The sequence below is a fragment of the Poromitra crassiceps genome (genome assembly GCF_964638095.1).
Source record: "Poromitra crassiceps genome assembly, chromosome: 1".
NCBI classification, from domain to species: domain Eukaryota; kingdom Metazoa; phylum Chordata; class Actinopteri; order Beryciformes; family Melamphaidae; genus Poromitra; species Poromitra crassiceps.
The window spans coordinates 72725505-72751169 of record NC_139623.1 but is presented as its reverse complement, the minus strand read 5'-3'; the positions used below and the strand labels follow the sequence as shown (position 1 = coordinate 72751169).

General features: G+C 46.2%; 2 protein-coding genes across 2 annotated transcripts in view; one reads left to right on the top strand and one right to left on the bottom strand.

The window, feature by feature from the left end:
• Positions 1–2608, top strand: LOC310794227 (uncharacterized protein; the record flags this gene model as incomplete). Its single annotated transcript, XM_083656179.1, has 3 exons — positions 1–133; positions 1257–1435; positions 1949–2608. The coding sequence occupies 3 exons, from the start codon at positions 1–3 to the stop codon at positions 2606–2608; spliced, it is 972 nt and encodes a 323-aa protein (XP_083512305.1).
• Positions 2609–6518: 3910 nt separating this feature from the next.
• Positions 6519–25665, bottom strand: part of vtnb (vitronectin b) — a gene marked incomplete at both ends in the record, with an annotated part of 32576 nt that continues 13429 nt past the window's right edge. The window contains one exon of the mRNA XM_083656054.1: positions 6519–6649. Within this exon, the coding sequence (XP_083512180.1) occupies positions 6519–6649 (131 nt within the window). The remainder of the gene's footprint in view (positions 6650–25665) is intronic.

The window sequence follows — 25665 nt, the reverse complement described above, 5'->3', positions numbered from 1 at the left end:
ATGGCATTCGGTTTGGATTACATGAGCAGCAATGTCTCCGAGGTGAGCGCGTTTTATTCGGGACATTACTGGTCCGCTGCGCGCCTGGACATGAACAACAACAACGATGATTACGCACAGGACTCCAGCAGAGGTGAGAGCTCAATTTCTTTCATTTATTTTATTTAACCTTGTAAAATTGTTAGTTCTGTACTGTAGCTGGCCAAAATATAGCCGGCCAGCGGCCCGGAACACCACAAAACCCCGCCCACAGTTCCGGGGTGAAATTTTTCCCTAGAAAAAGTGTCCACCACGGTTCCATAAAAGCAGACTATTGTTCGTATTGGTTCCTACTTCCTTCAGGTCATGTTGTATAGGCCAACATTTGAATATTTAACTAGGCTATATTTAAATGTTGAAAGTTATGAGGGCCAGCCTCCTCAAACATGTCTCATTAGTTGTTGCTTAAATTTTTGGATGAGAGTAGGTAGGCTACTGTTACACAGATTTGGTGCAAGATTGACATTTTTTTGTAACCACTCATGAATTGATAAAAAAAAAAGGTAAAAACCCCTCCAAAATACCACATTAAGACACCAAGACGAACACCATAGAAAAATCTGTTGTGATTTGATATAAAAAACTTTTGACATTTGGAGATTTCTGTAAGAATTGCATTTTTCAGTGATTGGTGGCTAGCACTTCTGTTATAGAAATTGCTCAGAAACCCCAGTATAACCCCAATAAGGGCCTTATTGTCAATGTACCTATGAAGCCATGCATGCCCTGAATGCCGGTCTCTAGTTTGTGGTTGTAATGTTTCATGAGGCTGTGATCATCCTACAGGGCATTTTAAGGTCAAGTTTTGAAAAATGGTCGCACAATGAAATTGCGACTGGGGACTAACATCACCAAGGCTCATTGATAGACCCCAGTATGCAGAAATATTATTGAATGGAATTGTAGGTGAAAATAACACACTTACTGCATGCAAAAAAACCTGCATGCTTTTGGAAAAAAAAAAAAAAAACATGGGATTAGCATAAACAGGGAAGTCTGTAAAGGGTTAGGGTTAGAACTCTTGAGGTGAGAGGTCATCAAAGGAACCCTTTGGGGGCTTTAAATAACGTTATATAGGCGACCACCTATGGCCCTATGCCCTGGGTTTCTTATTGCTACAAGAAAACATTTGAATTGATTGCAAGTGGCTCTAAACTGTACATCTTGGGGTTCTCACATGTTTTTGAAATAATAACATCATTTTCCTCTCCATGCAGTGCCTCATGATGCTCCTCACAGGATGCGCGTGGACACCCAGCGTCGCCGGAAGCGCACGACCTTCAGCAAGGTGCAGCTGAGCGAGCTGGAGCGGGCCTTCTCCATCACACAGTACCCAGACATTAAAGTGAAGGAGTCCCTCGCCTCTCTCACCGGGCTGCCCGAGTCCAAGATTCAGGTAGGTCAAGGTGACCCCTTTGAAAATAGCCACACCATTTTTTCCCTTGCCAAAACTTTGGAGTTATTTAGCCCCCTTCCCCACAAGCCAGCATGTTGGTGCCAACGGATGCCTTACGTTTCAGATGATATCATTATCTTCACTATAGCTATATATTATTAGGTTATATTAGGTTCAATATTAGGTTTATGGCCTTGCTCTCAGTAGTCATAATGATAAAGACCACAAGAGAAAATCTGAACTTAACAGGTAGATGTGCTACAGCTACACAGATTTGCTATGCATACATTTGGATGATCTATCACAGCAGAAAGGATCTCTGCACACCTGGGAATATGACAGGTGCGTCGGGGAAAGACATGAAACTGTAAAGAAAAGCTCCCGCACACTGTCTCACCTTCTTAGGAGAACATTTTTTAGATATTAAATGTTTCGGTCACTAATAATTAGATGATCTATCACATCCATCTAGCCGTAACAAAAAGCTAACCAAGCTGTTGTTTCTTTTCACAGGTCTGGTTCCAAAACCGACGTGCACGCTATTTCAAGAGCAAGAAACCGAGCAGACAGTCATCGAAGCCATCACCAGACTTCCTTCTCCCACAGTTCCCCTACATACCAGCTACCAGCGCACCATCCTCCATGGTTTGCCCCTTCCCTTCCACTCCCAGCCACCCATCTCCACCAAGCTATCCTTCTCCAAGTCTGCCCCAGTCCACCAAGCTTTCCAGTATGCTGGGGAGTCAAGCGATGTGCCTGTCCGCGCCTACTTCCCCTGTCCGCACAGACCTGGCGATGGCCGGCTCCGTGCATGGACCAGATCTCGCTGGAGGTCACCAAGACCATTACCAAAGCCTTGCAGGATTCACTGATTATTTCAACAAAGCACTTCCGCTCACCACATCCAGTGAATGGGATTTCCCAGAGGATTTCGAGGCTTTCCTCGGAGGTGCACAGTCACCTCAGCCGGTGGGGAGTCGCTGCGGTGCCGGCGGGCATCATGTGCCCAAGGAGAGCGCGCACGGCACGCTGCAGTACCACGGCTTCACCGCCGGGGAGAAGCAAGCCGAGGCTGTGGACAATCTGTCCGAGCTGTGTTTTCAAGAGTTAGGTGACTTCAGTCTTTCTGATCTGGACATTTCTGCAGCAATAATTGATTATCTTTTGGGCTGACCCATGAAAGATGATGTTTGGATAAAGAAAAAAAGAAGAAACAAAAGACAATCTATTGAAGTCGTGACTTAATTGGGTTCGGTCGATGCAGGTTCAGGCTTTATTGGCTGGGCTATGAGCAAGAGTCCAAGAGGATTTATGACATGATGATGACATGACATCATCAGTGATTTATAGCATCACTGATGTCACTGATCATGCCTCTAACCCTAACCCTATAGGGACATACGGACAACATACGGACAGACCCTCTTAAAGATGCCCCTAGTGGTCTTGTCGTAAAAATATATAAGCCCACATAATGTAAATACAGTAATAGATTATTTATGGTCAAATCAAATGTAACAAAGAAAATGTCTCATAATAGACAGTGAGAAATGTTAATGTTATACAATGTATAACAATGTATAGAACAGAATACATATTGTTATTAACATATTGCAGAGCTTGATAAGATGTAGCCTAATTATTTCCAGATTTTCTTTTATCTAATAAACTTAAAAATGTAATGGAAGTACTGTCTATGGTTGATTCATATTCCCTTTTTCTGCATGATGTCATCATGTGGTGCCGTGGCTTAGTTGGTTAAAGCGCCTGTCTAGTAAACAGGAGATCCTGAGTTCGAATCTCAGCGGTGCCTTTTATGTTGTGCTAATCTACAATTTGTTTATCTTCTAGAGAAAATGAGCGAGTTGTAGGCATGTGTCCACTCCATACACTGCTGCAGTGAGATCTTAATGCAAAGTCTGAATAATTTACCAAAGTCATGTCTCACAGCTATGCTACACATAGATCTTACACAATCATAATTGAATTAATTGTGATATGCTGTGACTTCTTGACTGTTTCGGACCCAGCCACAGCTTTTTGAGACATTTGACAATACACAGTATTAAGAACAAAAACAAAACAGCAGCTCCACAAATACAATGTGATGAGATTTTCCAGATCTTTCTTCCATTTATATTTTAATAACTTCTCCAGGCTTCGAAAATAGTAAAATAGTATTAGCTTAGTAAAATGCCAGAACATTCCTGGTTTTCCCTGAGTGTGTGAGGAGAGCAGTACCCTCTGCTGTCCAGAAAGGGTAAAAGCTTGCAGCACCAGGTATTCTCAGTCTGTCTCCCATCCAGGTACTAACCAGGACCGACTCTGCTTAGCTTCCAAGATCTGAGGAGATCAGGCGTGTTCATAGCGGTGTGGCCGCAGGTGGTTATTGCTGCTACATGATGGCCTTTTATATATAGCTCAGTATTGCATAATCATCAATACTGTTTTTAAATGTCAAATGTGTTTAAATGTCAAATGTTTTCAAATGGTAAATGGTAAATGGCCTGCATTTATATAGCGCTTTTATCCAAAGCACTTTACAATCAGTAGGTACATTCACCCATTCACACACCGATGGCGGCCAGCTGCCACACCAACAGGAGCAATTTGGGGTTCAGTGTCTTGCCCAAGGACACTTCGACATGCAGACTGGAGGAGCTGGGAATCGAACCACCGACCTCTTTTATCCAAAGCGATTGGTGGACGACCCGCTCTACCTCCTGAGCAACAGCCGCCCAAATGCAATGTCCACTGGGTGGCAGCGCATGATGACTGCACTGTGCAGTTTGGGTGGGTTTTTTGAAGAGCTATTCACCTTATTCACCACGCCCACTTTTTCTCTCTTCCGCGTTCAACGCAAACATATTTGTTCTTCCGGTTCAGCGCTAGTTGCCTACTGTGGCTAATATTAGCCGCTAGTTAGTTATGTTATATGGCAGTAAAATGCCACTGAATGACCAAATTGATATAACTTTTAACCATTTCGAGTAACACTGTTTCCATACGGGTCACCAGCATTAGTTTGTTGTTTATAACGTGGCTATATTCATAACGTTTTATATCTCGGATGAGTTATTTCGAATCCCACATTACGTTACGCTGGCGCAAAACGTGTGGGTTTCAGGACGAAACAGTCTCGAGCCACTAACGTTATCTTTAGAGCACAATATTCATGTCAATATACATGTCCTCTGAATTCTACATAAAATTAAGATATTACGGGTTGTTTTATTTTGTATGTTACATAATTATTGGCCAAGATTAGTTTATGGGGGAGTAATTCTGCCAGTTTAGGAGGGAAGTGTGGGCGGCCATCTTGCCTGCGGGGTTTTTGGCAAGTCTAAAACGGAAATACTATTACGAAATGACGTAATGCGGAAGCGTCCATGTGTGGGCAAAGAATAAGGTGACTACCCGTCCACAGTTCTGCACATAGGCTACTGGTGTGTGTGTGTGTGTGTGTGTGTGTGTGTGTGTGTGTGTGTGTGTGTGCGCGCGTGCGTGCGCGCGTGTACACACTGGATTATGATTATGTTATTTGATCCCATACACACTCAATATTTGAGCCAAGCTACCCTGATATTGCTACATTAAAAAAACATTACATAAAAAAAAAGGTCTGTCTGAAGGAATTTATTAGTTTCTGACTCTGAGAAAGTGGGAAAAACGGTCAAATTCCACAAAACTACTGTATCGCTGAACTATTTCTTTAACCAAATCTCACACATTTAGGCTATTCTATGTGATCTCTGGTGTATACTATTATGGAGAATAACATTAAGACACATTAAGACACAACATTCAGAGAAATGAAAGCTCTTAAGTTTATTGAATCATGCAGAATTGCAATGTATCCTAACACATAATGTAACCAATGAAGGAAGGAATCTGGAGCAGCTCCAACAATTCAATGCCTTTATTTGGTGAAAAGTATAGTATAGTATAGTATAGTATAGTATCAGCTTTTTCAGTAGCTAAGCTATTTATAGACCCAAGTAGCTTGTAGCTTCCCACAAAAGCTACAAGCTACTCGCCAGAGAAAATCCATGAGCAAAAGCACGCAGTGGAGATTTCTGCTGGGGTTTGGATTAAACAGGAGGAGACATTGCATAATGTCAAGTGTGCCTGTGTAGCCAATAAAGCACTTCCAGTTCCATTATGACGGATAACAAGTGTTGTTGTCTCTCATCCTTGCTTTTTAGCATCCTTGCTTCTCTTGCAGCAAGCCCCGGCACTACTCTGCCTCTGATTGGGTTGGGTTTAGGCAATGAAGACTGACGATTGGTTAAGGGTAGGGCAAAATATGTCATGTGCTGGCGAAGTCACATCAGCAAAGAACTTTGAAAGAGGGAGCCACTGGCAGTGATGAAGAAGACGTTCAGGTTTTACTGTCTGTTTTTGAATATTGTGCCAGTGAGAGTTTCAGTGTGTTTTATAATATAATAAACCATCAAAATTAGATTTTTTTTGCCTGCCTATTTGTTTGGTGGAAAGTTGTTCTTTGACATGAAGTTGATTCAATGTGAGAAAAAAAGTAGCTTTGATGTAGCAAGCTGCTTTTGCCATGTTGGTCGTAGCTTAGCTTGCTACATTTCTCTGGGGATAGCTTCAATGTAGTTTAATCGAGAGTAACTGATAGTTTCTTACTACAATTTCCAAGTAGCTTGCCCATCACTGTAGTATAGTATAGCATAGCATAGCATAGCATAGCATAGCATAGTATAGTATAGTATAGTATAGTATGGTATAGTACGGTACAGTACAGTATAGTATAGTAAATTTCTATACTTTGCACCAAATAAAAGGCATTGAATTGTTCGAGCTGCTCCAGATTGCTTCTTGATGCTGTGTCCCTCTTCTCTGACGCCCTAGACCTGCCTATAGCTGAAGACTCCCTCTCTACATAATGTCACCTAAATGTAACCTAAACAGCGGAGACTATTGGTGCTCATCGTGTTTTTTAGAATGCTTTCACAACAGAAATAACAGGACTGTACCCGTTAATGTGCTGATTACTTAAAAGCAGGGGCTCATCACAAAAAGGTGCGTTTAACTTCAAACAACATGAACTGTCTAGTGTCTATCTCTTCTCTCCTCTGTCAACAGACTCTTCATTCTTGCAGCCCAGCCAGTATTTTGCAATGGATCGTGGGTAAGGAGGCTTCGCATAGACCACGTGTTTCGTCTGCAGATCCACCCTGTAGTATTTATCTGGGATCATAAACAAACACACACACGCACGCACGAACACACACATGCACGCAAGCACACGCGTGCACACACACACACACACACACACACACACACACACACACACACACACACACACACACACACACACACACACAGAAAATCAACAGATTTGTGGTTTCTGAATCTTTTGTAGGACCTACTGATTTTATGCCTATTTTTGGCCGGACCGCATCAGCGGGGCCAGCCCTAAACATGTATTGTCTGTCACTGACTGACTGACTGACTGACTGACTGACTCAATACATTTACATGCACAGTTAAGTCGAGCTATTATTATAGCTTGATTAGGCTATTTACTCGGACTACTGTCCTGAGGGGTGTACCACGAAACAAGATTAGTGGCTTAGCGAGGTAACTTCAGGTTTAACCCTAGTTTTGCCGTACCACGACGCTAGTTAACTTCTTATCGAGATAGATCACCATAGCAACTTATGCTCTACGGCTAACCTGCTTTGTAGCAGGTTAAGTTCAGAGGATAAGATCAAAACCCATGAAAGACCCACCTGCTTACCAATCAGCTCTCTGGAAACAGTGAGTCACCATTCATATGGTCCCCATATGAAAAATACATTGCATTCAAATGAAAAAGAAAAAGAAAAAAGGCTCCCGTTGAATTAATCAAGGACTAAAGCCTTGCACTTATTGCAGGCTACATTTTAATTAAGCCCTTCTTACCACTTTAGAATATGTTTTTATATATTCATTTTTGTGCTCTCAAGTAGCCTAGATACTGTAGTGACTACATTATGGGTTCGTGTTCCCCTCTCTCTGGGTGGTCTAGTGGGAGGGAACTAAGATCTGGCACGAGGTGCCAGGGGGACTATTATTGCTGTTGCACTTCCTGTTCTACACACTGTGTTCTGGCGAACTTTGCCTGCCATGTTTGGAGCAATTGTTTTTGGTTGTTTTGATTAAACAAGTAATGTTACGTTGCCTACGTCTTTCCTCTTACCTCCGGCACTACACTGGTGACCCCGACGTTCGAACGAACATTACAAGTCTGCAAAATGTCCGGCCGAGGAAGACGTTCAAACCAGCGGCAGCCATCACCATCCCCTGTCAGGGCGACGCATGGTGCACACGCTCCCACTCTTAAACTGCCGGAGTTCTGGGATGCAACGCCTGCTGCATGGTTTGCTATTGTAGAGGCACATTTCAACAAAAGCAACATCACCGATGACGACGACAGGTACAACCATGCTGTGGCAATGTTGGGCAGCTCCACTGCGGCTCGGGTGGTGGGTTTTTTGTCCGCCCCCCCGACAACAAACAAGTATGAGCGGCTTAAGGCCCTACTCCTAGAGACATTTGAACTGTCCACTGCTAAACCTGCTCGGTACAGAAGACCCCATGATCCTCTTCACAGAGCTGTTCATGCGCACACTGCCAGCTCAGGTGAGGTTGGCGCTGGCTAACACCACCATCGTAGGACCCCGCGCCCTAGCCAGGGAGGCGGACCGGTTCGTCTTGGCCATGACTCAACGGTCCACCGAGCTGCTCGCTCCCGCAGCTGCCCCGCCACCGGACCGTCGCAGGAGAGCGAAGGACGACGCCAGACCCTCTGGCCAGCAGGGTAACGCTGCGGGACATTGCTTTTACCATGCTACTTTTGGCGCCAAGGCCAAGCGGTGCCGCTCACCTTGCACCTTCGGACCGACGCCGACGGGAAACGGCGGAGCCAGCGCTCGGTAGTGGCCCTGAGCGCTGGTGCCACCAACAGGCTGCTCTTCATACACGACGCCATCTCCGATCTCAAGTTCCTTTGTGACACTGGCGCACAGTGGAGCATCATTCAGGCAGGAAGATCAGACGTGGCAAAGGGGGAGCACGGTCCGAAATTGGCAGGCGCGGACGGCACGCCTATCCGTGTCTACGGCACCAGAGAGGCAGACGTGTGCTTTGGAGGCCAACGCTTTACGTGGGACTTTGTCGTTGCAGCTGTCACATTTCCCCTCCTGGGCGTAGATTTTCTGTGCGCCCACAACCTGTTAGTGGACGCGGGGAACAGGCGCCTGGTCAACTCACAGACATTCGCTTCCTTCGCCTGCACTCAGGGGGAGGCGGTCTACAGCGGGTTGTCCAACACACTCAACGAAAGCGACCAGTACCTTCGGCTGCTCGCCGAATTCCCTGACCTCACCAAGCCCACCTTCTCTGCACCCACGGTGAAACACGGTGTGGAGCATCATATCGAAACTACTGGACCTCCTCTCCACGCCAGAGCCAGACGCCTCAACCCGGAGAAGCTGGCTGTAGCCAAGGCGGAGTTCGCACACATGGAGCAGGTTGGCATCGTTAGGCGCTCAAACAGCCCCTGGGCGTCTCCCCTGCACATCGTCCCCAAGCCAGACGGCGGGTGGCGCCCATGTGGGGATTACCACCGCCTCAATGACGCATCAAAGCCCGACCGCTACCCCGTCCCGCATATCCAGGACTTTTCGGCACACCTGGCGGGCAAGCACTTCTTCTCCAAGGTAGACCTGGTACGGGGGTATCATCAGGTGCCAGTGCACCCCGAGGACGTCCCAAAGACTGCCGTCGTCACGCCTTTTGGACTGTTTGAGTTCCTGCGGATGCCGTTCGGCCTGAGGAACGCAGCACAGACCTTCCAACGCCTCATGCACTCGGTGCTCCAGGACCTGCCTTTCCTTTTCGTCTACTTGGATGACATCCTTGTCGCGAGCGCCACAGAGGAGGAGCACCTGTCCCACCTCCGGACCCTTTTCACTCGGCTCAGTCAACACGGGCTGATCGTCAACCCGGCAAAGTGTGTTTTCGGACAGGACGCCATCGACTTTCTCGGGCACCGGGTCTCCGCGGAGGGTGTAACCCCGCTCCCCTCGAAGGTGGAAGCGGTTCTTGCCTTCCCACGCCCCCACACAGTCAGCGAGCTCAAGGGGTTCATCGGGATGGTGACCTTCTATTTTCGCTTCATCCGCCAGGCCGCCCACATCCTACACCCGCTGTACGACGCCCAGAAGGGCAGGACTCTGAAGCAGCAGATCGACTGGACGGTGGAGCGCATTAAGGCCTTTCAGGACACCAAGGCTGCCCTGGCCCGCGCGGCCATGTTGGCCCACCCCTCGCCCTCGGCGCCCACTGCTCTCACCACGGACGCATCTGACTTTGCTGTGGGAGCGGTGTACGAGCAGTGGGTTGGAGACGCCTGGCAGCCCCTCGCTTTCTTCAGCCGCCAGCTGTCCCCCAGGGAGCGCAAGTACAGCACCTTCGACAGAGAGCTCCTCGGGCTGTGGCTCGCTGTCAGACACTTCCGTTTTTTACTGGAGGGCCGCGAGTTTACTGCCTACGTGGACCACAAGCCGCTCACGCACGCCATGTCCAAGACAACGGAGCCGTGGTCCGACCGCCAGCAGCGTCAGCTCTCCTACATCTCCGAATTCACCACGGACATCCAGCACGTGGCTGGGAAGTCCAACGTGGTCGCAGATTGTCTCTCCAGGGCAGTGGTCGGAGCGGTCCAACTGAACTTGGACTACGCCCGCATGGCTGCGGATCAGGCTGCCGACCCCTCCGTCCAAGCTCTCAAGTCGTCGGACACTGGGCTGCGCCTGGAGGAGGTACTCTTCAGTGATGCAGGGACCACGCTCCTGTGCAACATCTCCACCGGTCAGCCACGGCCGGTGGTCCCCACCAAATGGAGACGCCCCGTCTTCGAGGCGGTGCACGGCTTATCTCACCCTGGTAGGAAACCGTCCTCACGGCTGGTGTCAGAGAAGTTCGTCTGGCACGGGCTCAAGAGGGATGTGAGGGCCTGGGTCGACACTTGCACTGCCTGCCAACGCGCCAAGGTGCATCACCACATCAAGGCCCCCCTAGAACAGTTCTCTGTACCCGAGCGGAGGTTCGACCATGTCAACGTGGACCTGGTAGGACCCTTGCCCCCCTCGCACGGTTACACCTACCTCTTTACCATGGTGGACAGGACGACTCGTTGGAGAGGCTGTCCCGCTCTAACCCGCACCCGCAGGCTAACGGACTTGTTGAACGTTTTCATCGCTCCATGAAGGCCGCCCTTCGAGCCAGTCTCACGGACAGCAACTGGCTCGACAAACTGCCGTGGGTCATGCTTGGGCTCAGGACGGCACCTAAGGAGGACCTCCAGTCATCCTCAGCCGAGCTGGTGTTCGGACAGCCACTGCGGGTCCCCGGTGACTTCATTCCCAAATCGACGGAGCCCTGGTCTGCCTCCGCTCAACGTGCCTCCCTGCTGGACAGCGCCAGGGCCTTCGCCCCGGTCCCGACTACGCAGCATGGCGTCCCTGCTTCGCGGGTGCCCCCGGAGCTGCACTCGGCGGGTTACGTTTTCATCCACCACGACGGCCACAGGACTCCACTACGACCTCCCTATGACGGGCCCTTCCGTGTCATCAAGGCGGGAGCCAAGAACTTCATGGTTGACATGGGAGGTAAGACTGAGTGTGTGTCTGTTGATTGCCTCAAACCGGCCCACTTGGACCTTGATCTGCCCCCGGATTTGGCCCTGCCACCGCGCAGGGGACGCCCTCCCGTCCTGCCCCCTCGGCCACACCGTGGCCGCCCCCCACTCCAACCCCAACAAGCCCCCACTGCTCGCGCCCGGCAAGAGGATGTGATGGACAATGTCACGCCTCCTCCTGCACCTCCTGACTTTACCTACAGTCGTGGGGGCCGGGCCATACGCCCCCCTCGCCGCGAGGATTTTGAATATTGAGGTGAACACTGGGGGGGCTGGTGTAGTGACTACATTATGGGTTCGTGTTCCCCTCTCTCTGGGTGGTCTAGTGGGAGGGAACTAAGATCTGGCACGAGGTGCCAGGGGGACTATTATTGCTGTTGCACTTCCTGTTCTACACACTGTGTTCTGGCGAACTTTGCCTGCCATGTTTGGAGCAATTGTTTTTGGTTGTTTTGATTAAACAAGTAATGTTACGTTGCCTACGTCTTTCCTCTTACCTCCGGCACTACAATACGTTGTTTGACCCCGCCGATCGATTGCAGCTGAATGGTGAGTGGAGAAATATCACTAAACCGGCATAAAAAGGTTACATAAACGTCTTCAAAGCGCACGGTGCCGTGTGCGCAACGGAGCTGAGACTGACGTTTGGTTGGAATTGAAATGATCATAGCCTACATGCTAGAATAGCCTACTACTATCTAAGCAATTTAATATGGGATCGCCTGCACACAGATGATTCATATCTAGGCTACTCCTGCATTTTGCGGCTGCAACTGTGTTGCTTTTGGCCTGTATGATGTGATTGAACTTCATATTTCCAGCATCATTATATGAAATATGGAGATATGCGACTCTGCTGACAATAGCCTATATATGTGACCACAAATTAGGCTATTTTTTATAAATGAAATCTATGCCCGCACGTACCGTGTCGATTCAGTTCAGAAGCCTTTTTTATTCTTTTTTTTATTGATAGCCTATAGGAATTATTCAATCAGTGCGACTAAACACATCATGAGATCATTATTATTCATTGAGCCTAAATGGTCTATACGGATTTTGGACTGAGATAGATTACACATTGCTTCCACTCGCAAAAAAGACATGCCGGTAGGATATGTGGAGGCAGAAACCGCTCTTCAAATAAATGACTGATGTGAATAAAAGTGGTAACTTTAGACAGTCATTCTGGAACAGACTAATAATATCCAATGCGGATTTTGATTCTGACATAGTAGTAAAGCTTCACGATTTGGCTTTGAATGAATGAGGAAATAGGCGTTGTAAAAGCTACGGCTCTGAGCTGGAGCAGTCCATATTGCATTGTGATTGGCTAGTTGTTAAAAACCACGCCTCTTTTACGGGCATGAGCTCCTGTGCACGGGCATTTTCACGTGCACGCGCTTTCAACTTGATTAGAAAAACCTGGTTCCACTTAACGAGTGGCGATCTACGTTCGTGGTACGAGGTAACTGTAATGAGTGTTGGTCTATGAGAGCCACCGTACTTGGTGAGAGAGAGGAGAATAAAGATGGCCGACTAAGTAAGCAGTCATCCTGCGTCAATCATTGAATTTATGCTAAGCTAAGTAAAGACATAACATGGTGTCAGAGTGAAGAATCGCCTCCAACAGTAAGGGAATGGAGTCGCTGAGGTCTCCGGCGACATTGAGCCTTGATGGCAACATGTCAGAGAGCTGGAGACGCTGGATTCAACAGTTCAAGCTGTACATGTGTGTGAGCGAGAAAGACAAGAAACCGGAAAAGCTACAGTGCTCGCTGCTACTGCGCTGCGCCGGTGAGCAGGCACAGGAACTGTACAACACGTTCACTTTTGCGGACGGGGAGGTGGACAAGATTACACCACTCATAAAGAAATTCGAGGACTACTGTACCCCGAGGAAAAATACCACATACGAAAGGCACGTTTTCAACAACAGAATACAAAAGCCGGATGAGACGTTTGACCAGTTTCTGACGGATCTCAGGATTCTGTCAAAGGACTGTGAGTATGATCGCTTGCTGGATGGAATAATAAGAGACCGCATAATTGAGGGCGTTAGAAACAATGACACTCGCAGAAGATTGTTAAGGGAAGACAAGCTGACACTGGAAAAATGTGTCGGCGTGTGTCGGCTGCGGAATGCACACAGCAGCAGATGCTTAGCTTCACGGGCACAGAGGAAAGTGGCGCGTCCGTGGTACATGCTGTCACCCAGAACGCGCAACCTGCGCACGTGAGCGCGCAGAGAGACAGAGAGAGAGGTGCTACGGCAAGGAAAGGGGGACAAATGAGACGACGCGATGACAACACACATGAACGGGACAATGTGATAGACTGCTTGTACTGTGGTCAGACGCATGTGAGAAGAAGATGCCCTGCATATGGAAAAACATGCACAAACTGCAGGAAAATGAATCACTTTGCAAAGGTATGCAAAAGCAAGAAAATAGACGAACTACATGAAGACAGTGATTCAGATGACAGCTTACACATAAATGCAGTCACAAGCAAAACAGAGGAAAATGCATGGCATGTGGATCTGGAAATAAAAGGCAACACCGTAAAATTCAAAATAGACACAGCAGCACAAGCAAATGTGATTCCCAAAAGACTGGCCAGGAAAATAAAAAAGACCCATTCATTCCACATTCGGGATTCAAAGAGACGTCTTTCTGGTTATGGAGGAAATAGGATACCGGTAACAGGCAAATGCAGCCTACCGTGCACACACAGAGGGAAGACGCACATGTGTGAATTCTCGATTGTGGACCTGCCTAGTGCTGAGCCCATACTAGGTCTGAAGGACTGTGTAAAGATGAATCTGGTGAAATTGATAAGGAGTGTGGGGATGACTGACAGTAGCCAGGCGTATATGGAGGAATACCAGGATGTATTTACCGGCCTAGGATGTCTAAAAGAACCATACCACATTCAAATTAATCCAGAGGCCACCCCTGTTGTACATGCCCCGAGGAAGATACCTATTTCACTCACTGACAAACTGAAAAAAGAACTGCAACGCATGGAAAAGATGAAAGTCATTGCAAAAGTGGACAAACCGACAGAGTGGGTAAATTCCATGATAACAGTGGAAAAACCCAACGGCAGTTTAAGAACATGCTTGGACCCAAAAGAGCTCAATGCTGCCATTCAGAGACAACACTTCCACATACCCACCACAGAGGAGATCATGAGCAAGCTAGCCGGAGCCACACGCTTCAGCACACTGGCTGCCAGCTGTGGATACTGGCAAATACCACTCACAGAGGACTCATCATATCTAACCACCTTCAATACACCGTTTGGAAGGTACAGATACCTGCGGCTACCGTTTGGTATAAACAGCGCGCAGGAGGTGTTTCACAAGAGAATATCACAGATGTTTGAGGACATTGAGGGGGTTGTCACATACATAGATGATTGGCTGATATATGCAAGAGACAAGGACGAACACGATAAGAGACTAAGACAAGTGCTGGAGAGAGCCAGAAAGATAAACCTGAAATTGAACAAGGAGAAAAGCAAAATAGGCATCAGTGAAGTAAAAAATACCTGGGTCACATTCTGAGCAAAGAAGGAATCAAACCTGACCCCAGCAAAGTGCAGGCTGTTGTGGAGATGGAGATGCCGGAGGACAAACCGGCGCTGGAGAGATATTTGGGTATGATTGCGTATCTATCAAAATTCATACCACACCTCTCGGCGCTCACTGAGCCACTAAGGGAACTGAAACAGAAAGAGGTGGCATGGCACTGGAACGAGAAACATGAAGAGGCGATGAACAACATCAAAGAAACTCTTGTGAGTAGGGCACAAACAGCACTCACATACTATGATGTCAAGCAGCCAGTGAAGCTATCTGTTGATGCATCCAAATCAGGGCTAGGTGCTGTAATGATGCAGAATGGTGCAGCAGTCGCATATGCTTCAAAAGCATTGAACAAAGCACAAGTCAATTATGCCCAAATTGAAAAGGAAATGCTAGCCATTGTGTTTGGTTGTCTCAAATTCCACCAATTCATATATGGAAAAATGACAGAGATTGAAACGGATCACAAGCCGTTGGTGTCCATATTCAAGAAGCCGATTGGAGGTGCCTCACCAAGGATTCAGAGACTACTGTACTTTTGAAACTACAACCATACCAGCTGAATGTAGTATACAAACCAGGAAAAGAAATGTACGTGGCCGACACACTGTCCAGGGCGCACCGGAAGGTCACGGATGATGATTCAGAACCCGGTGACAGACTAGAGGAGGAGGTTGAGGCTCAAGTACACCTCGTCATGAGTCATCTACCGGTGAGTGAAAACAAAATGGAGACAATACGCAAGGAAACACAGAGGGACGCCACGCTAACGACACTGAAGACAGTGGTGAAAAGGGGCTGGCCAGCGGAGAGGAAGGATGCTCCAGTGCAAATATCAGGGAGTACTGGAACTACAGAGAGGAGTTGTGTGAAATAGAAGGGATCATGATGAAAGCTGATAAGATAATAGTACCACAAGCACTAAGGAGAGACATGCTGAAGGCAATCCATGCTGGTCACTTCGGCATTGAGAAATGCAAGCACAGGGCCAGAGAGCTCCTGTTCTGGCCAGGGATGAATCAGGACATAGAAAGAGTGGTATCAAGATGTGATGTGTGTCAAACACACAGAAACACACAACAGAAAGAGACTCTAATTCCACATGAGACACCGCAGAGGCCATGGCAGATCCTGGGAACTGATTTGTTCTCATGGCACGGACACGATTTTCTAATTGTGACAGACTACTACTCTCGATACTGGGAGGTGGCACAGCTACCAGACACAAGGTCAGCCACTGTGATCAACTTCACAAAGTCCATCCTGGCCAGACATGGGATTCCGGAGGAGATCAAATCTGACAATGGACCCCAGTACTCGCGGGAGTACAAGAAATTCAGTCGGGACTGGGACTTCAAACATACAACTGTGTCCCCGAGATATGCTCAGTCGAATGGGCTTGTGGAGAAGAGTGTGCAGATAGTCAAAAGAATACTGAACAAAGCCGACATGGATGGCTCAGACCCATACATAGGGTTTCTGGAGTATCGCAACACACCCATAGGGGACTGCGGGTCACCCGCTCAGATGCTAATGGGCAGACGTCTGAAGTCGTTCATACCATGCTTGGATAGGCATCTTATGCCGAGGATACACAAGACGACTGAGGAGGTTTGCAGGGAGATAGAGACACAAAAGACAGAGACAGAAGGCTCTATATGACAGGACGGGGAGAGACTTGGCGGCGCTGCATAGAGGCGACCATGTTCGGGTGCAGGATCATGGCAGTGGGAGATGGCATCCAGCAGTGGTCAAAGATGTAGCGGACACACCACGCTCTTATGTCCTGGAACGTGGTGACGGAGGACTGATGCGGCGCAACCGCAGATACATACTGAGGGAGAAAGAGAGATGGCGGTGGAGAACAACAAGCGGAGGAGACTCTACAGATGCCTACTCAAGGCTCAACAGAGGATCTTGCAGTGGCAAGTGGAGGCTGTATGATGGTGCAGCGCGATGGTGCCAGTGGACTAACAGAGACTGTAGACCGTCCATGCACACGCAGTGGAAGGGTGGTACAGCGTCCGATCAGATATGAGGACTAAAAAATAAAAATAAAAAAAGAGAGAAAAGAGAAAAACGAAAGAAAAAAGCAAACATATTTGATGTTAACTATCATTCCGGGCGCAGCTTTAGCTCAGGCGGTAGAGCGGAACGGCCAATGACGCAAGGGTTGGCGGTTCGATCCCCGCTCCCTCCCAGCTGCCATCGTTGTGTCCTTGGGCAAGACAATTAACCCTCCTTGCCTCGTATGGTCGGAGGGGCCGTTGAGCGCCGATGTGTGGCTGCCACGCTTTCGAACCACCGGTACGAATGGTGTTTCTATGGAAACAGTCCACTGTGGTTCCGGTTGCCAAGAGCAACAAACCAAAAACCTTGAATGACTTTAGGCCAGTAGCCCTAACCTCGCTTGTCATGAAGCAGTTTGAAAAGTTAGTAAAAACTGAGCTTGTAGCTAAAACTGAGAGCTTGCTCGACCCCTTTCAGTTCGCTTATCGTGCGAAAAGAGGCGTGCAAGACGCTACAGCCACCTTGCTGAACCTCCTGTATAAACATCTAGAGGGCAGTAAGAACCACGCCAGATTGCTTTTTGTTGACTTTTCATCAGCATTCAACACCATTCAGCCACATGTTCTTGTTGAAAAACTAACTGACAGCTTTGGTCTAGACCCATGTTTGGTTGGCTGGATTTTAGATTTTCTTACCAACAGATCTCAACAGGTAAGAGTAAATGGGATACTGTCTAGTTTTCTAACATCTTCGACTGGCTCGCCTCAGGGTTGTGTCTTATCTGCGTTTCTGTACATTTTGTATACCAATGATTGTCGTAGTCGCTATGCCGATAGATTCATTATCAAATATGCTGATGATTCTATTATCGTCAGCCTGCTTGACGATGATGAAGTCGGCCATGGCCAAGTCATTGATGACTTTGTATCCTGGTGTGAAGATGCCTTTCTGCAACTCAATGTTTCAAAAACGAAAGAGATTTGCATTGACTTTAGACGCACCCCCCCTGTTCCAAAAGGTAGTATTGTTAATGGTCAGATAGTTGACCTGGTCACTGAATATAAATATCTGGGCACTGTAATTGATAGCAGGTTGAAGTTCGATCTAAACACAGAGTCGCTGTGCAAAAGGGGTCAGCAGCGCCTTTTTTGTCTCCGGAAACTTGCCAAATTCCAGGTAGACAAGACCTTGATGAAATTGTTCTACAGCGCTTTCATTGAATCGGTGATCACCTTCTCTATTGCTTGCTGGTATGGCAGCCTCGACATCAAGAATAGGAACTCCCTAGGGAGAATCGTGAAAACGGCTTCTAAAATTGCCGGAATCCATTTTAGGAGCCTAGACCACATTTTCAACCTGCAGTTGCTGAAAAAAGCAAGGGCTATCTGCTCAGACAATGCCCATCCGCTGTGCTCTGAATATGAGCTGCTTCCATCTGGCCTTCGTCTTCGTGCTCCCTTGGCCAAGAAAAATAGATATAGGAATTCCTTTGTGCCTGCTTCGATCCGAGCTTTAAATGCTACTTAACACATTCAGTGCCACAGCGCTTCAGTAAAATTGTCTGGAGCCTGTGCCAGATTCACTTCCATTCAGTTGAAAACAGCTATAGAATTTTTTCTATTATGGCTATATTAACGGGGCTGGACTTTAATGAAAGATTGAACACTCCTGCTTCTTCCAAAGAAGAAATTTTGTTTCTAGACAGTTCCATTATGAAATTACAGCCTCTCAAAAAAGTGCACTTTCAATGGTTTTCTGTCGTTTTTTTTTACTTTCCAAGTTATAGGCCCTTTTATGAATACCTTTTGCACTCTAATTTCGACCACATTCACTGACTCTGGCTGGTGTTTTCTGATGTGGTGGCGTGTGGTGTGGTTTCTGTGAAGCCTGTGTGACACACACACCTCTCCCCCCCCCCCCCCCCTCCCTCCCCCCTCTCCCCTCTCCACCTCTGAGCTGCGGGCTCCTCCCACACGCACAGTTTGTTTTCTCGTTTTTGCCCCGGACAGATCCCAGCGCGCATCATTTCCTTGATGGGCAAACGCGACTGAACGAAAAGGCATGGCCGTTCGGCTTCGGATGCTGCCTTTCTAGGAAATCGTGTGGAGATAGATAGAAGCATAAGAGCTCAGTTGTGAGCGCGGATGCAGCCGAGCCCACTCTCCGCTGTAGGCAGAGCAATATATACGGCGCTGGCAGAAAGCATGCATCGGTTTCCACTTTCTCCGCTGTCTCCTGTACAAAGTAAAGGATCTGAGGTGGGTGGAGCAGCTCCTGTGACGATGTTTAAGGTGGCGCCGTGTGATCCCTTGAAGGGATTCATGCTCACTGGCTAGGTACGACCTTAAACAGCAGAATTATGGAATAATATGAATTATGATTTTAGGACGTCCACAGACGTCCTTGGCACTCCTCGTTACTTTTTTTTAGGACGTCCACAGACGTCCTTGGCACTGAATGTGTTAAGAGAACATACAGTAATGTAACATCCATTTGATGTTTTTATTTATTTATGTTCTACCATACAATAGTTATATTGTAGCATTTACTTTCTGGAATATGTAGCGCTGTGTGGCTAAGTCTCCTTCTTAGACTGCCTTGCATTTTGCACTTATCGGTCTCTAATGCACTTTAAACTACACTGGCACTTTTGAACTGAACTTACTTTGCACTATGTCGTGGTCTATTGTGTCTCCATTTTGTTTTTATGGTTTTATGGTCTTTTATGGTTTTTATAGTTTTATGGTCTATTTGTGTCTGCACTTTGTTTTCATGTTTTTATTTCGAGTCTTGTGTGATTTTATGACTGTTTTGTTTTTTGCTCTGCTGCAACCCAAAGTGCCCTTCTGGGACATATGAATAAACTTGAACTTGAACTTGAACTTGAACTTGTGAACGAATAATGATTCTGTGAAGCGCTTTGAGCACTTGGAAAGGCGCTATATAAATCCAATCATTATTATTATTATTATTCCCCATTGATGTTATAGGCAAGTTTGATGTTACTGCATAGCCAATTTTTTTTTCACATAGAGGGGAGATGTAATGAGTGTTGGTCTATGAGAGCCACCGTACTTGGTGAGAGAGAGGAGAATAAAGATGGCCGACTAAGTAAGCAGTCCTCCTGCGTCAATCATTGAATTTATGCTAAGCTAAGTAAAGACATAACAGTAACTACAATCGAGCTCCGTGGCAATTATCTGGTTTAGCCAAACCAGATCAAGGGACAGATCCTGGATCTTCTTATACAACATTTGTGGTACAGCCTACTTGTCCCAGTATAGCCTACATGCACGGGCGGAAAATCTTTCCCTGCAACTGGTAGCAGCAAGTCTCTTAATAATGCAGCTATCATTAAAAAAAGATACAAATTTTTCCCCTCAAAACGATCACTTCTGGCCCATAATAGTGTGGCTGTGTGTTTATTTTGAGAGATGCTGCGCCCTGTGTGTATTTTAGTGATAGGTGTAGCGAAAATCGTCTGGTGGCGTTCATTAAATATTGAATATTTAATGTACAGATCTCTCCTCTCCAGAGGTCACAGGAATTGACCTCTGGCCCTTGCATCTGGGGGGGGGGAGCCGAAAAGGGCCCAAGATGCCAGCCTGTCTGGAAATACCAAAGGAGTGATTTCTAACTGCTGACAGTGTGTTTCGTCAATGTCCGTTCTGTCCGGTTGGTGGAGATTTAGTTCACAGGTCACACGGACGGGACCCCGGGACAGGACTCTTGAAGAAAAACAGTCATGCCCAGGCATTGAGTCTGGCAGCAAACAGTTTAGGAACTTGTGTACTGTACGTACAACTCATGGAGTGTTTGGTATCAATATTCTCCGAATCGCAACCCACATTGATCTATATAAATCATGGGTATGTTTAATAATGCTTTGTAAATGTATTATTTGGTCCCATCTTCCTCCTCAAACCAAAGGTCATCGAATGGAAGTGGGGGGTCAAAGGCTATAAACCACTTCACATTCCTTTTTAAGAAGAGCCAGCAGACATTCACAAAAAGACCACGAGTCTTTTTGTGTGTGGCAAAATGGAATTAACAAACCTCATGATTCTATACTTTGTCAAGTTAATTAGTATTACATACTTCTCGAGAAGGAATGTATATGTATAATGTGTTAATGTGTGTGTGACAATCATTTAATTTGTTACCGTAGATCTAACAGTGTTGACATGTTATCGAATCTAGGGTAACTCTTTTTAATTCACCCAAGATAAGTGATTTAATTAACCCATGGTTTTATTAGATATGTTTGTGTTACGTACACGTATACAAGATTTGGTAAAGATATGTGTTCCAGAAATAGTTGGTTTATTCCTTAAATATAAAGATACACCACACATGTTTGATTTCAAAATAATCAGAATAATGTGTGTGATGTAATTCTGAAAGTATCATGGCCATGAAGTCATTTGATGAGATGTTTTAAGCATGTGATAAGTTTTAAGGGAAAGAGGTAGATGTATTTCTCGCCGCCAGCCCCTGGATAAACAGTCGTAAATCTTTCGTGGGCCATCCAGTGTAACAAGACCAATGTCTATAATATCTATCTATCTATGTAGTTATCTATTTATCCCTCTCTTTTCCCTCTATATCTTGTCTTTTATCACACCAAGAGTGATGTCAAGAAATATAAATATGCTTGTAAGAGAAATAGTTTAGTTGAGTTCTAAACCCATACCCTTATCTGAATGCAATAGGAGAAAAGGGCCATGCCCCTTTTCTCCTGACAGGAGGAGATAAAAACTGTGGCTGGCTGCGCTCAAACAGACTTGTGCAGACGAAAGAAGAACTTTTGAAACAACAAGGACTTTTTAGAACTCAAGAATTCAAGATGTAGTCCTTACTTTTAGGCCTCAAAAGATGCCATGCTTTTGAAGGCGATGATATGACTACCACCCAGTCGAGAGGCGTGATAGTCTGGCCAATTTTATATGCAGTCAGTCACTTGACAGCAGAGCAACAGAACACTGATGGACATTAAGCGTCTGATTTGAGGAGCTTTTTGGGCTTGATAACCAACCCACTAATATGATTTTTGGATCCCTTGGCCCTGACGGAGGAAAGCCGTGTCAGGTCCCATGACCATGAGACCGCTTCCCGAGAACAGGCATGTGGACAACCAAGCTCCATTCAAACAGTATTGACTCGACAAACGGCAGCAAGCAATAGTCTGGAGCTTATCGAACTAAATATAAGGCGATCCCCCCTTTCTCAACGGGATGAGATAAAGACAATTGAACCAACAACCAGCCGGTTTTGAGACCCCTCGCCTGCCCGTCCAAGAGCAGACACGGCCACCCTTCGTTGCCATGGCAGCTCCTGCCTTCCGGTGGGATCCCAGCCGAGCCAGGAAGGCCGTTCTCCCACAGACGAACAGAGGGAGAGAACCCTCGACTCTCAGACAGGCAAAGTGACCACACGTCTTTCTGCTTATTGTGAGAGTGCTGTGAAGATAGAGTAACTTAGAATACTCACCTATTGAATTAGAATATGTATTTAATTAGGTTAGGTTTAAACTAGGCTTTCTTTGAATACCTTATTTCCTTTCACTTTTCTCCTACTTCCTCCTTACCTCTCAATCGAACAAGGTGTTATGCATAATACTGTGATTTTACTATTTGGTGGATTAAATAAACGCATTCTGTTTTGAAGTTAAAACTTGTTCTTTGCTTGTTATAATAATATCAGTCGATTAAAGATCTCCCTTCCTTTAGAACTGATTCTGATTCCTGTGACCGACGGCAGGGGTAATAGATTACTTATTAAAGTAATATAAATTGCTTATTAAAGTAATATAAATTACTGATGAACGTGGTGGTGCCCCGGGGTTTTGATATTAACTTATTGAATCAATAGTGATATCAAAATCCATATTTCTATCTAAATTCCTTACATATTTGACGCGCCGTGTGAGGATTGACATATTATTTTGACAAGCAACTGAACTATCATTGACCAAGGTGAATGCAGTGTTTTTGCCATATAAGCATGTGTTTATAAGACATAGCTGAGTATCGATTCTGAGAAAGAAAAAGAAGGAACACAGCATCGCTGTGTTAAGTAAGGGTTAATGTACGACGAGGTGTACATTATCACTTTTTAAGGGACGACGCGGAGGCGTGAACCGTCCGAGGCGAAGCCGAGGATGGTTTGCCTCCGCGAAGTCCCTTAAAAAGTGATAATGTTCACCTCGAAGTGCATTAACCCGCTTATACCATGGTCACTTGCCAACAAAACAATAAGACCAGTCATTTATATTTCCATGTGTAATAAATAAAGCAATCTAAATGGCTAAATGTCTGTTATTCATACTGTAAATCAGTCTTCCACGAAATAAAATAGTCCCTCCCACCTGCACCACCCTCCGTTTTAAAGCCGACTCAAACGTTAACTTTATCACAGGAATGCAGGTTTAACGATGTTTTGCGTTCTACATTAAATGAAGACATTACCGTTTGGCTGCTTGCTTTATTTTGTATGATAGATACGTATTGGCCAAGTATATTAACATTTAAGAGCGAAGAGTTTCAGGAAGTCAAACAGTGCAGCGGGGGCTCGCACTGCGTGTGCTGTATGTGGTGAAATGCCTCTCTCTCTCTCTCTCTCTCTCTCTCTCTCTCTCTCTCTCTCTCTCTCTCTCTCTCTCTCTTCTCCTCTTTGTCGCCGAGAAGAGCCTGGTGACGCGAGGTTAAAAATCTCCGAAACGAAAATCAAAATTGTAAATAAGAGTTATTTTTGATAAACTGAGCACACAGGGGTGATTTAAATACTTACTTTGACCGAGTCAATTTTTTTCTCAACATCCAAAATTGTCATATTAACCCTTAACGGGGGTATAGAGCTCAAACTGCTCTCCTGATAACACTGATGAAACTATGGCGCATTGATATGAACGGTGAACAGACCATTTAGCTAGGTGTCCATTATCACTGTACAATATCACTTTTTAATGGACACCTTGCAGCCAATCAGAATCGAGTATTCACTCAGACCATGGTATAAGAGGACAATAATCTGAGGATTGTGAGTTCGTTATGATAATAGCCTATTGATTAAAGACCTCTTTTGATAACACGATTCAAGTGTTAGGAGGCCCTTTCTCCGTCTGCTCAGTACAGACGGGACCAAACATTGAGTCAAATGGCCAGCCGCTGCGATTGGTCAGCTGGCTGGAGGAGCCAAGCGTCTCCCTGCTCCACGGCTCAGGGCAGCGATACGCTGCCGTTGCTCTGTATAGACTGAGCTGGTCTGCGCGAGACGCCGAGCGTATATCAGGGGGTGGAGCCAGGCGAGGGTGTCACTGCTCACAGCCCTACACCCTACACCGGAACCGCGTTGTTGACAAGTTAGCTGCTGCAGTGGCTACCTAGGCTTAGCTCAAAGGCTAAGCACAGCAGAGCTTGCTGCTAACAGTGAATTGTGAACGAATGCAGAGTGAGGTTTCACTGCGCGTTGTCCGCAGTTTGAGAACTGACATAAAGGCCAAAAGATAGCTCTAATAAGTGGTTAATCATGCTACGATTCCTAGTGATGATAAATCCACCCGGACTCCTTCGCGTTTAAATCAGAATAGCTCCCTGATTTTATTGACAAAGCTATATGAGCTGAGAAGGTATCTAGTACTAAATCTGCGCGCGTGCCCGTGGAAAAAGGAAAGATATAGGTCTGGGATAAGAGGTTATGCTACGATTCCTAGTTGATTTAGACCCACCCGGACTACTTCGCGTTTTTAAATCAGAATAGCTCCCTGATTTTATCGACAAGCTATATAAGCTGAGAAGGTTTCAAGTACTAAATCTGCGCGCGTGCCCGTGGAAAAAGGAAAGACATAGGTCTGGGATAAGAGGTTATGCTACGATTCCTAGTTGATTTAAATCCACCCAGACTAACCTACTTCGCGTTTTTAAATCAGAATAGCTCCCTGATTTTATCGACAAGCTATATAAGCTGAGAAGGTTTCGAGTACTACATCTGCGCGTGTGCCCGTGGAAAAAGGAAAGATATAGGTCTGGGATAAGAGGTTATGCTACGATTCCTAGTTGATTTAAATCCACCCAGACTAACCTACTTCGTGTTTGTAAATCAGAATAGCTCCCTGATTTTATTCACAAGCTATATGAGCTGAGAAGGTTTAATCTGGTTACAGAGAGTAGATATCTTCTTAAATTGCATTAATCGAGTATTGATCTGCGCGTGTGCCCGTTGGATTTCAAGAAAGATAATATGCTCCGGAATGAGGAAGGAATCATGCTACGATTTCTAGCTGATTTAAATCCATCCGGACCCCCTTCGCGTTTTTAAATCAGACTAGCCACCTGACTTTATTTGACCAGCTATGAGCTGAGAAGGTTAATCTTGTCACAGAGAGTTGAAAACTCTACACCTGTGAATCAAAATGCAGATCAACAGCGAGTGACGCGCTCAGCAAGCTCCTTGCCCTGTGTTTTCTGCCATGTGTATTGGTGCTGCGTTTAACCAGCCCGATGCTGGCTAGCTAATTACTGTTATGACATGTTATGTGTACAGTAGAGTAGGCCTAGCCTATAAGCGCGCCGTCCTAAAACCTAAAACCTAGATGCTGACGTCAACACGTCAGTCTCTTATGGGGGGGGAAGCAAACCCCCCCCTCCTTTCAGTCTCCCCATGAAAGCGGGGGTGCGCATCAAGCAGTGTTTTGCTTTTAAACGAAAATGCATTTTTAACTTGTGTGAAGTGTTCATCTTTCCCCTGTGACAGCTGTAGGCTCTCAACACACACATGAATAGGCTAGTGAAGTCCCGAGTTCAAAGCTCAATCACTTTCAATCACTAACATGTCTAGGTCCACGGACCCCATGTTGAGAACCGCTGCATTCAAATGTGCAAAGCGAATAGCCTACATTTACCCCACAAGCTGTGTGGA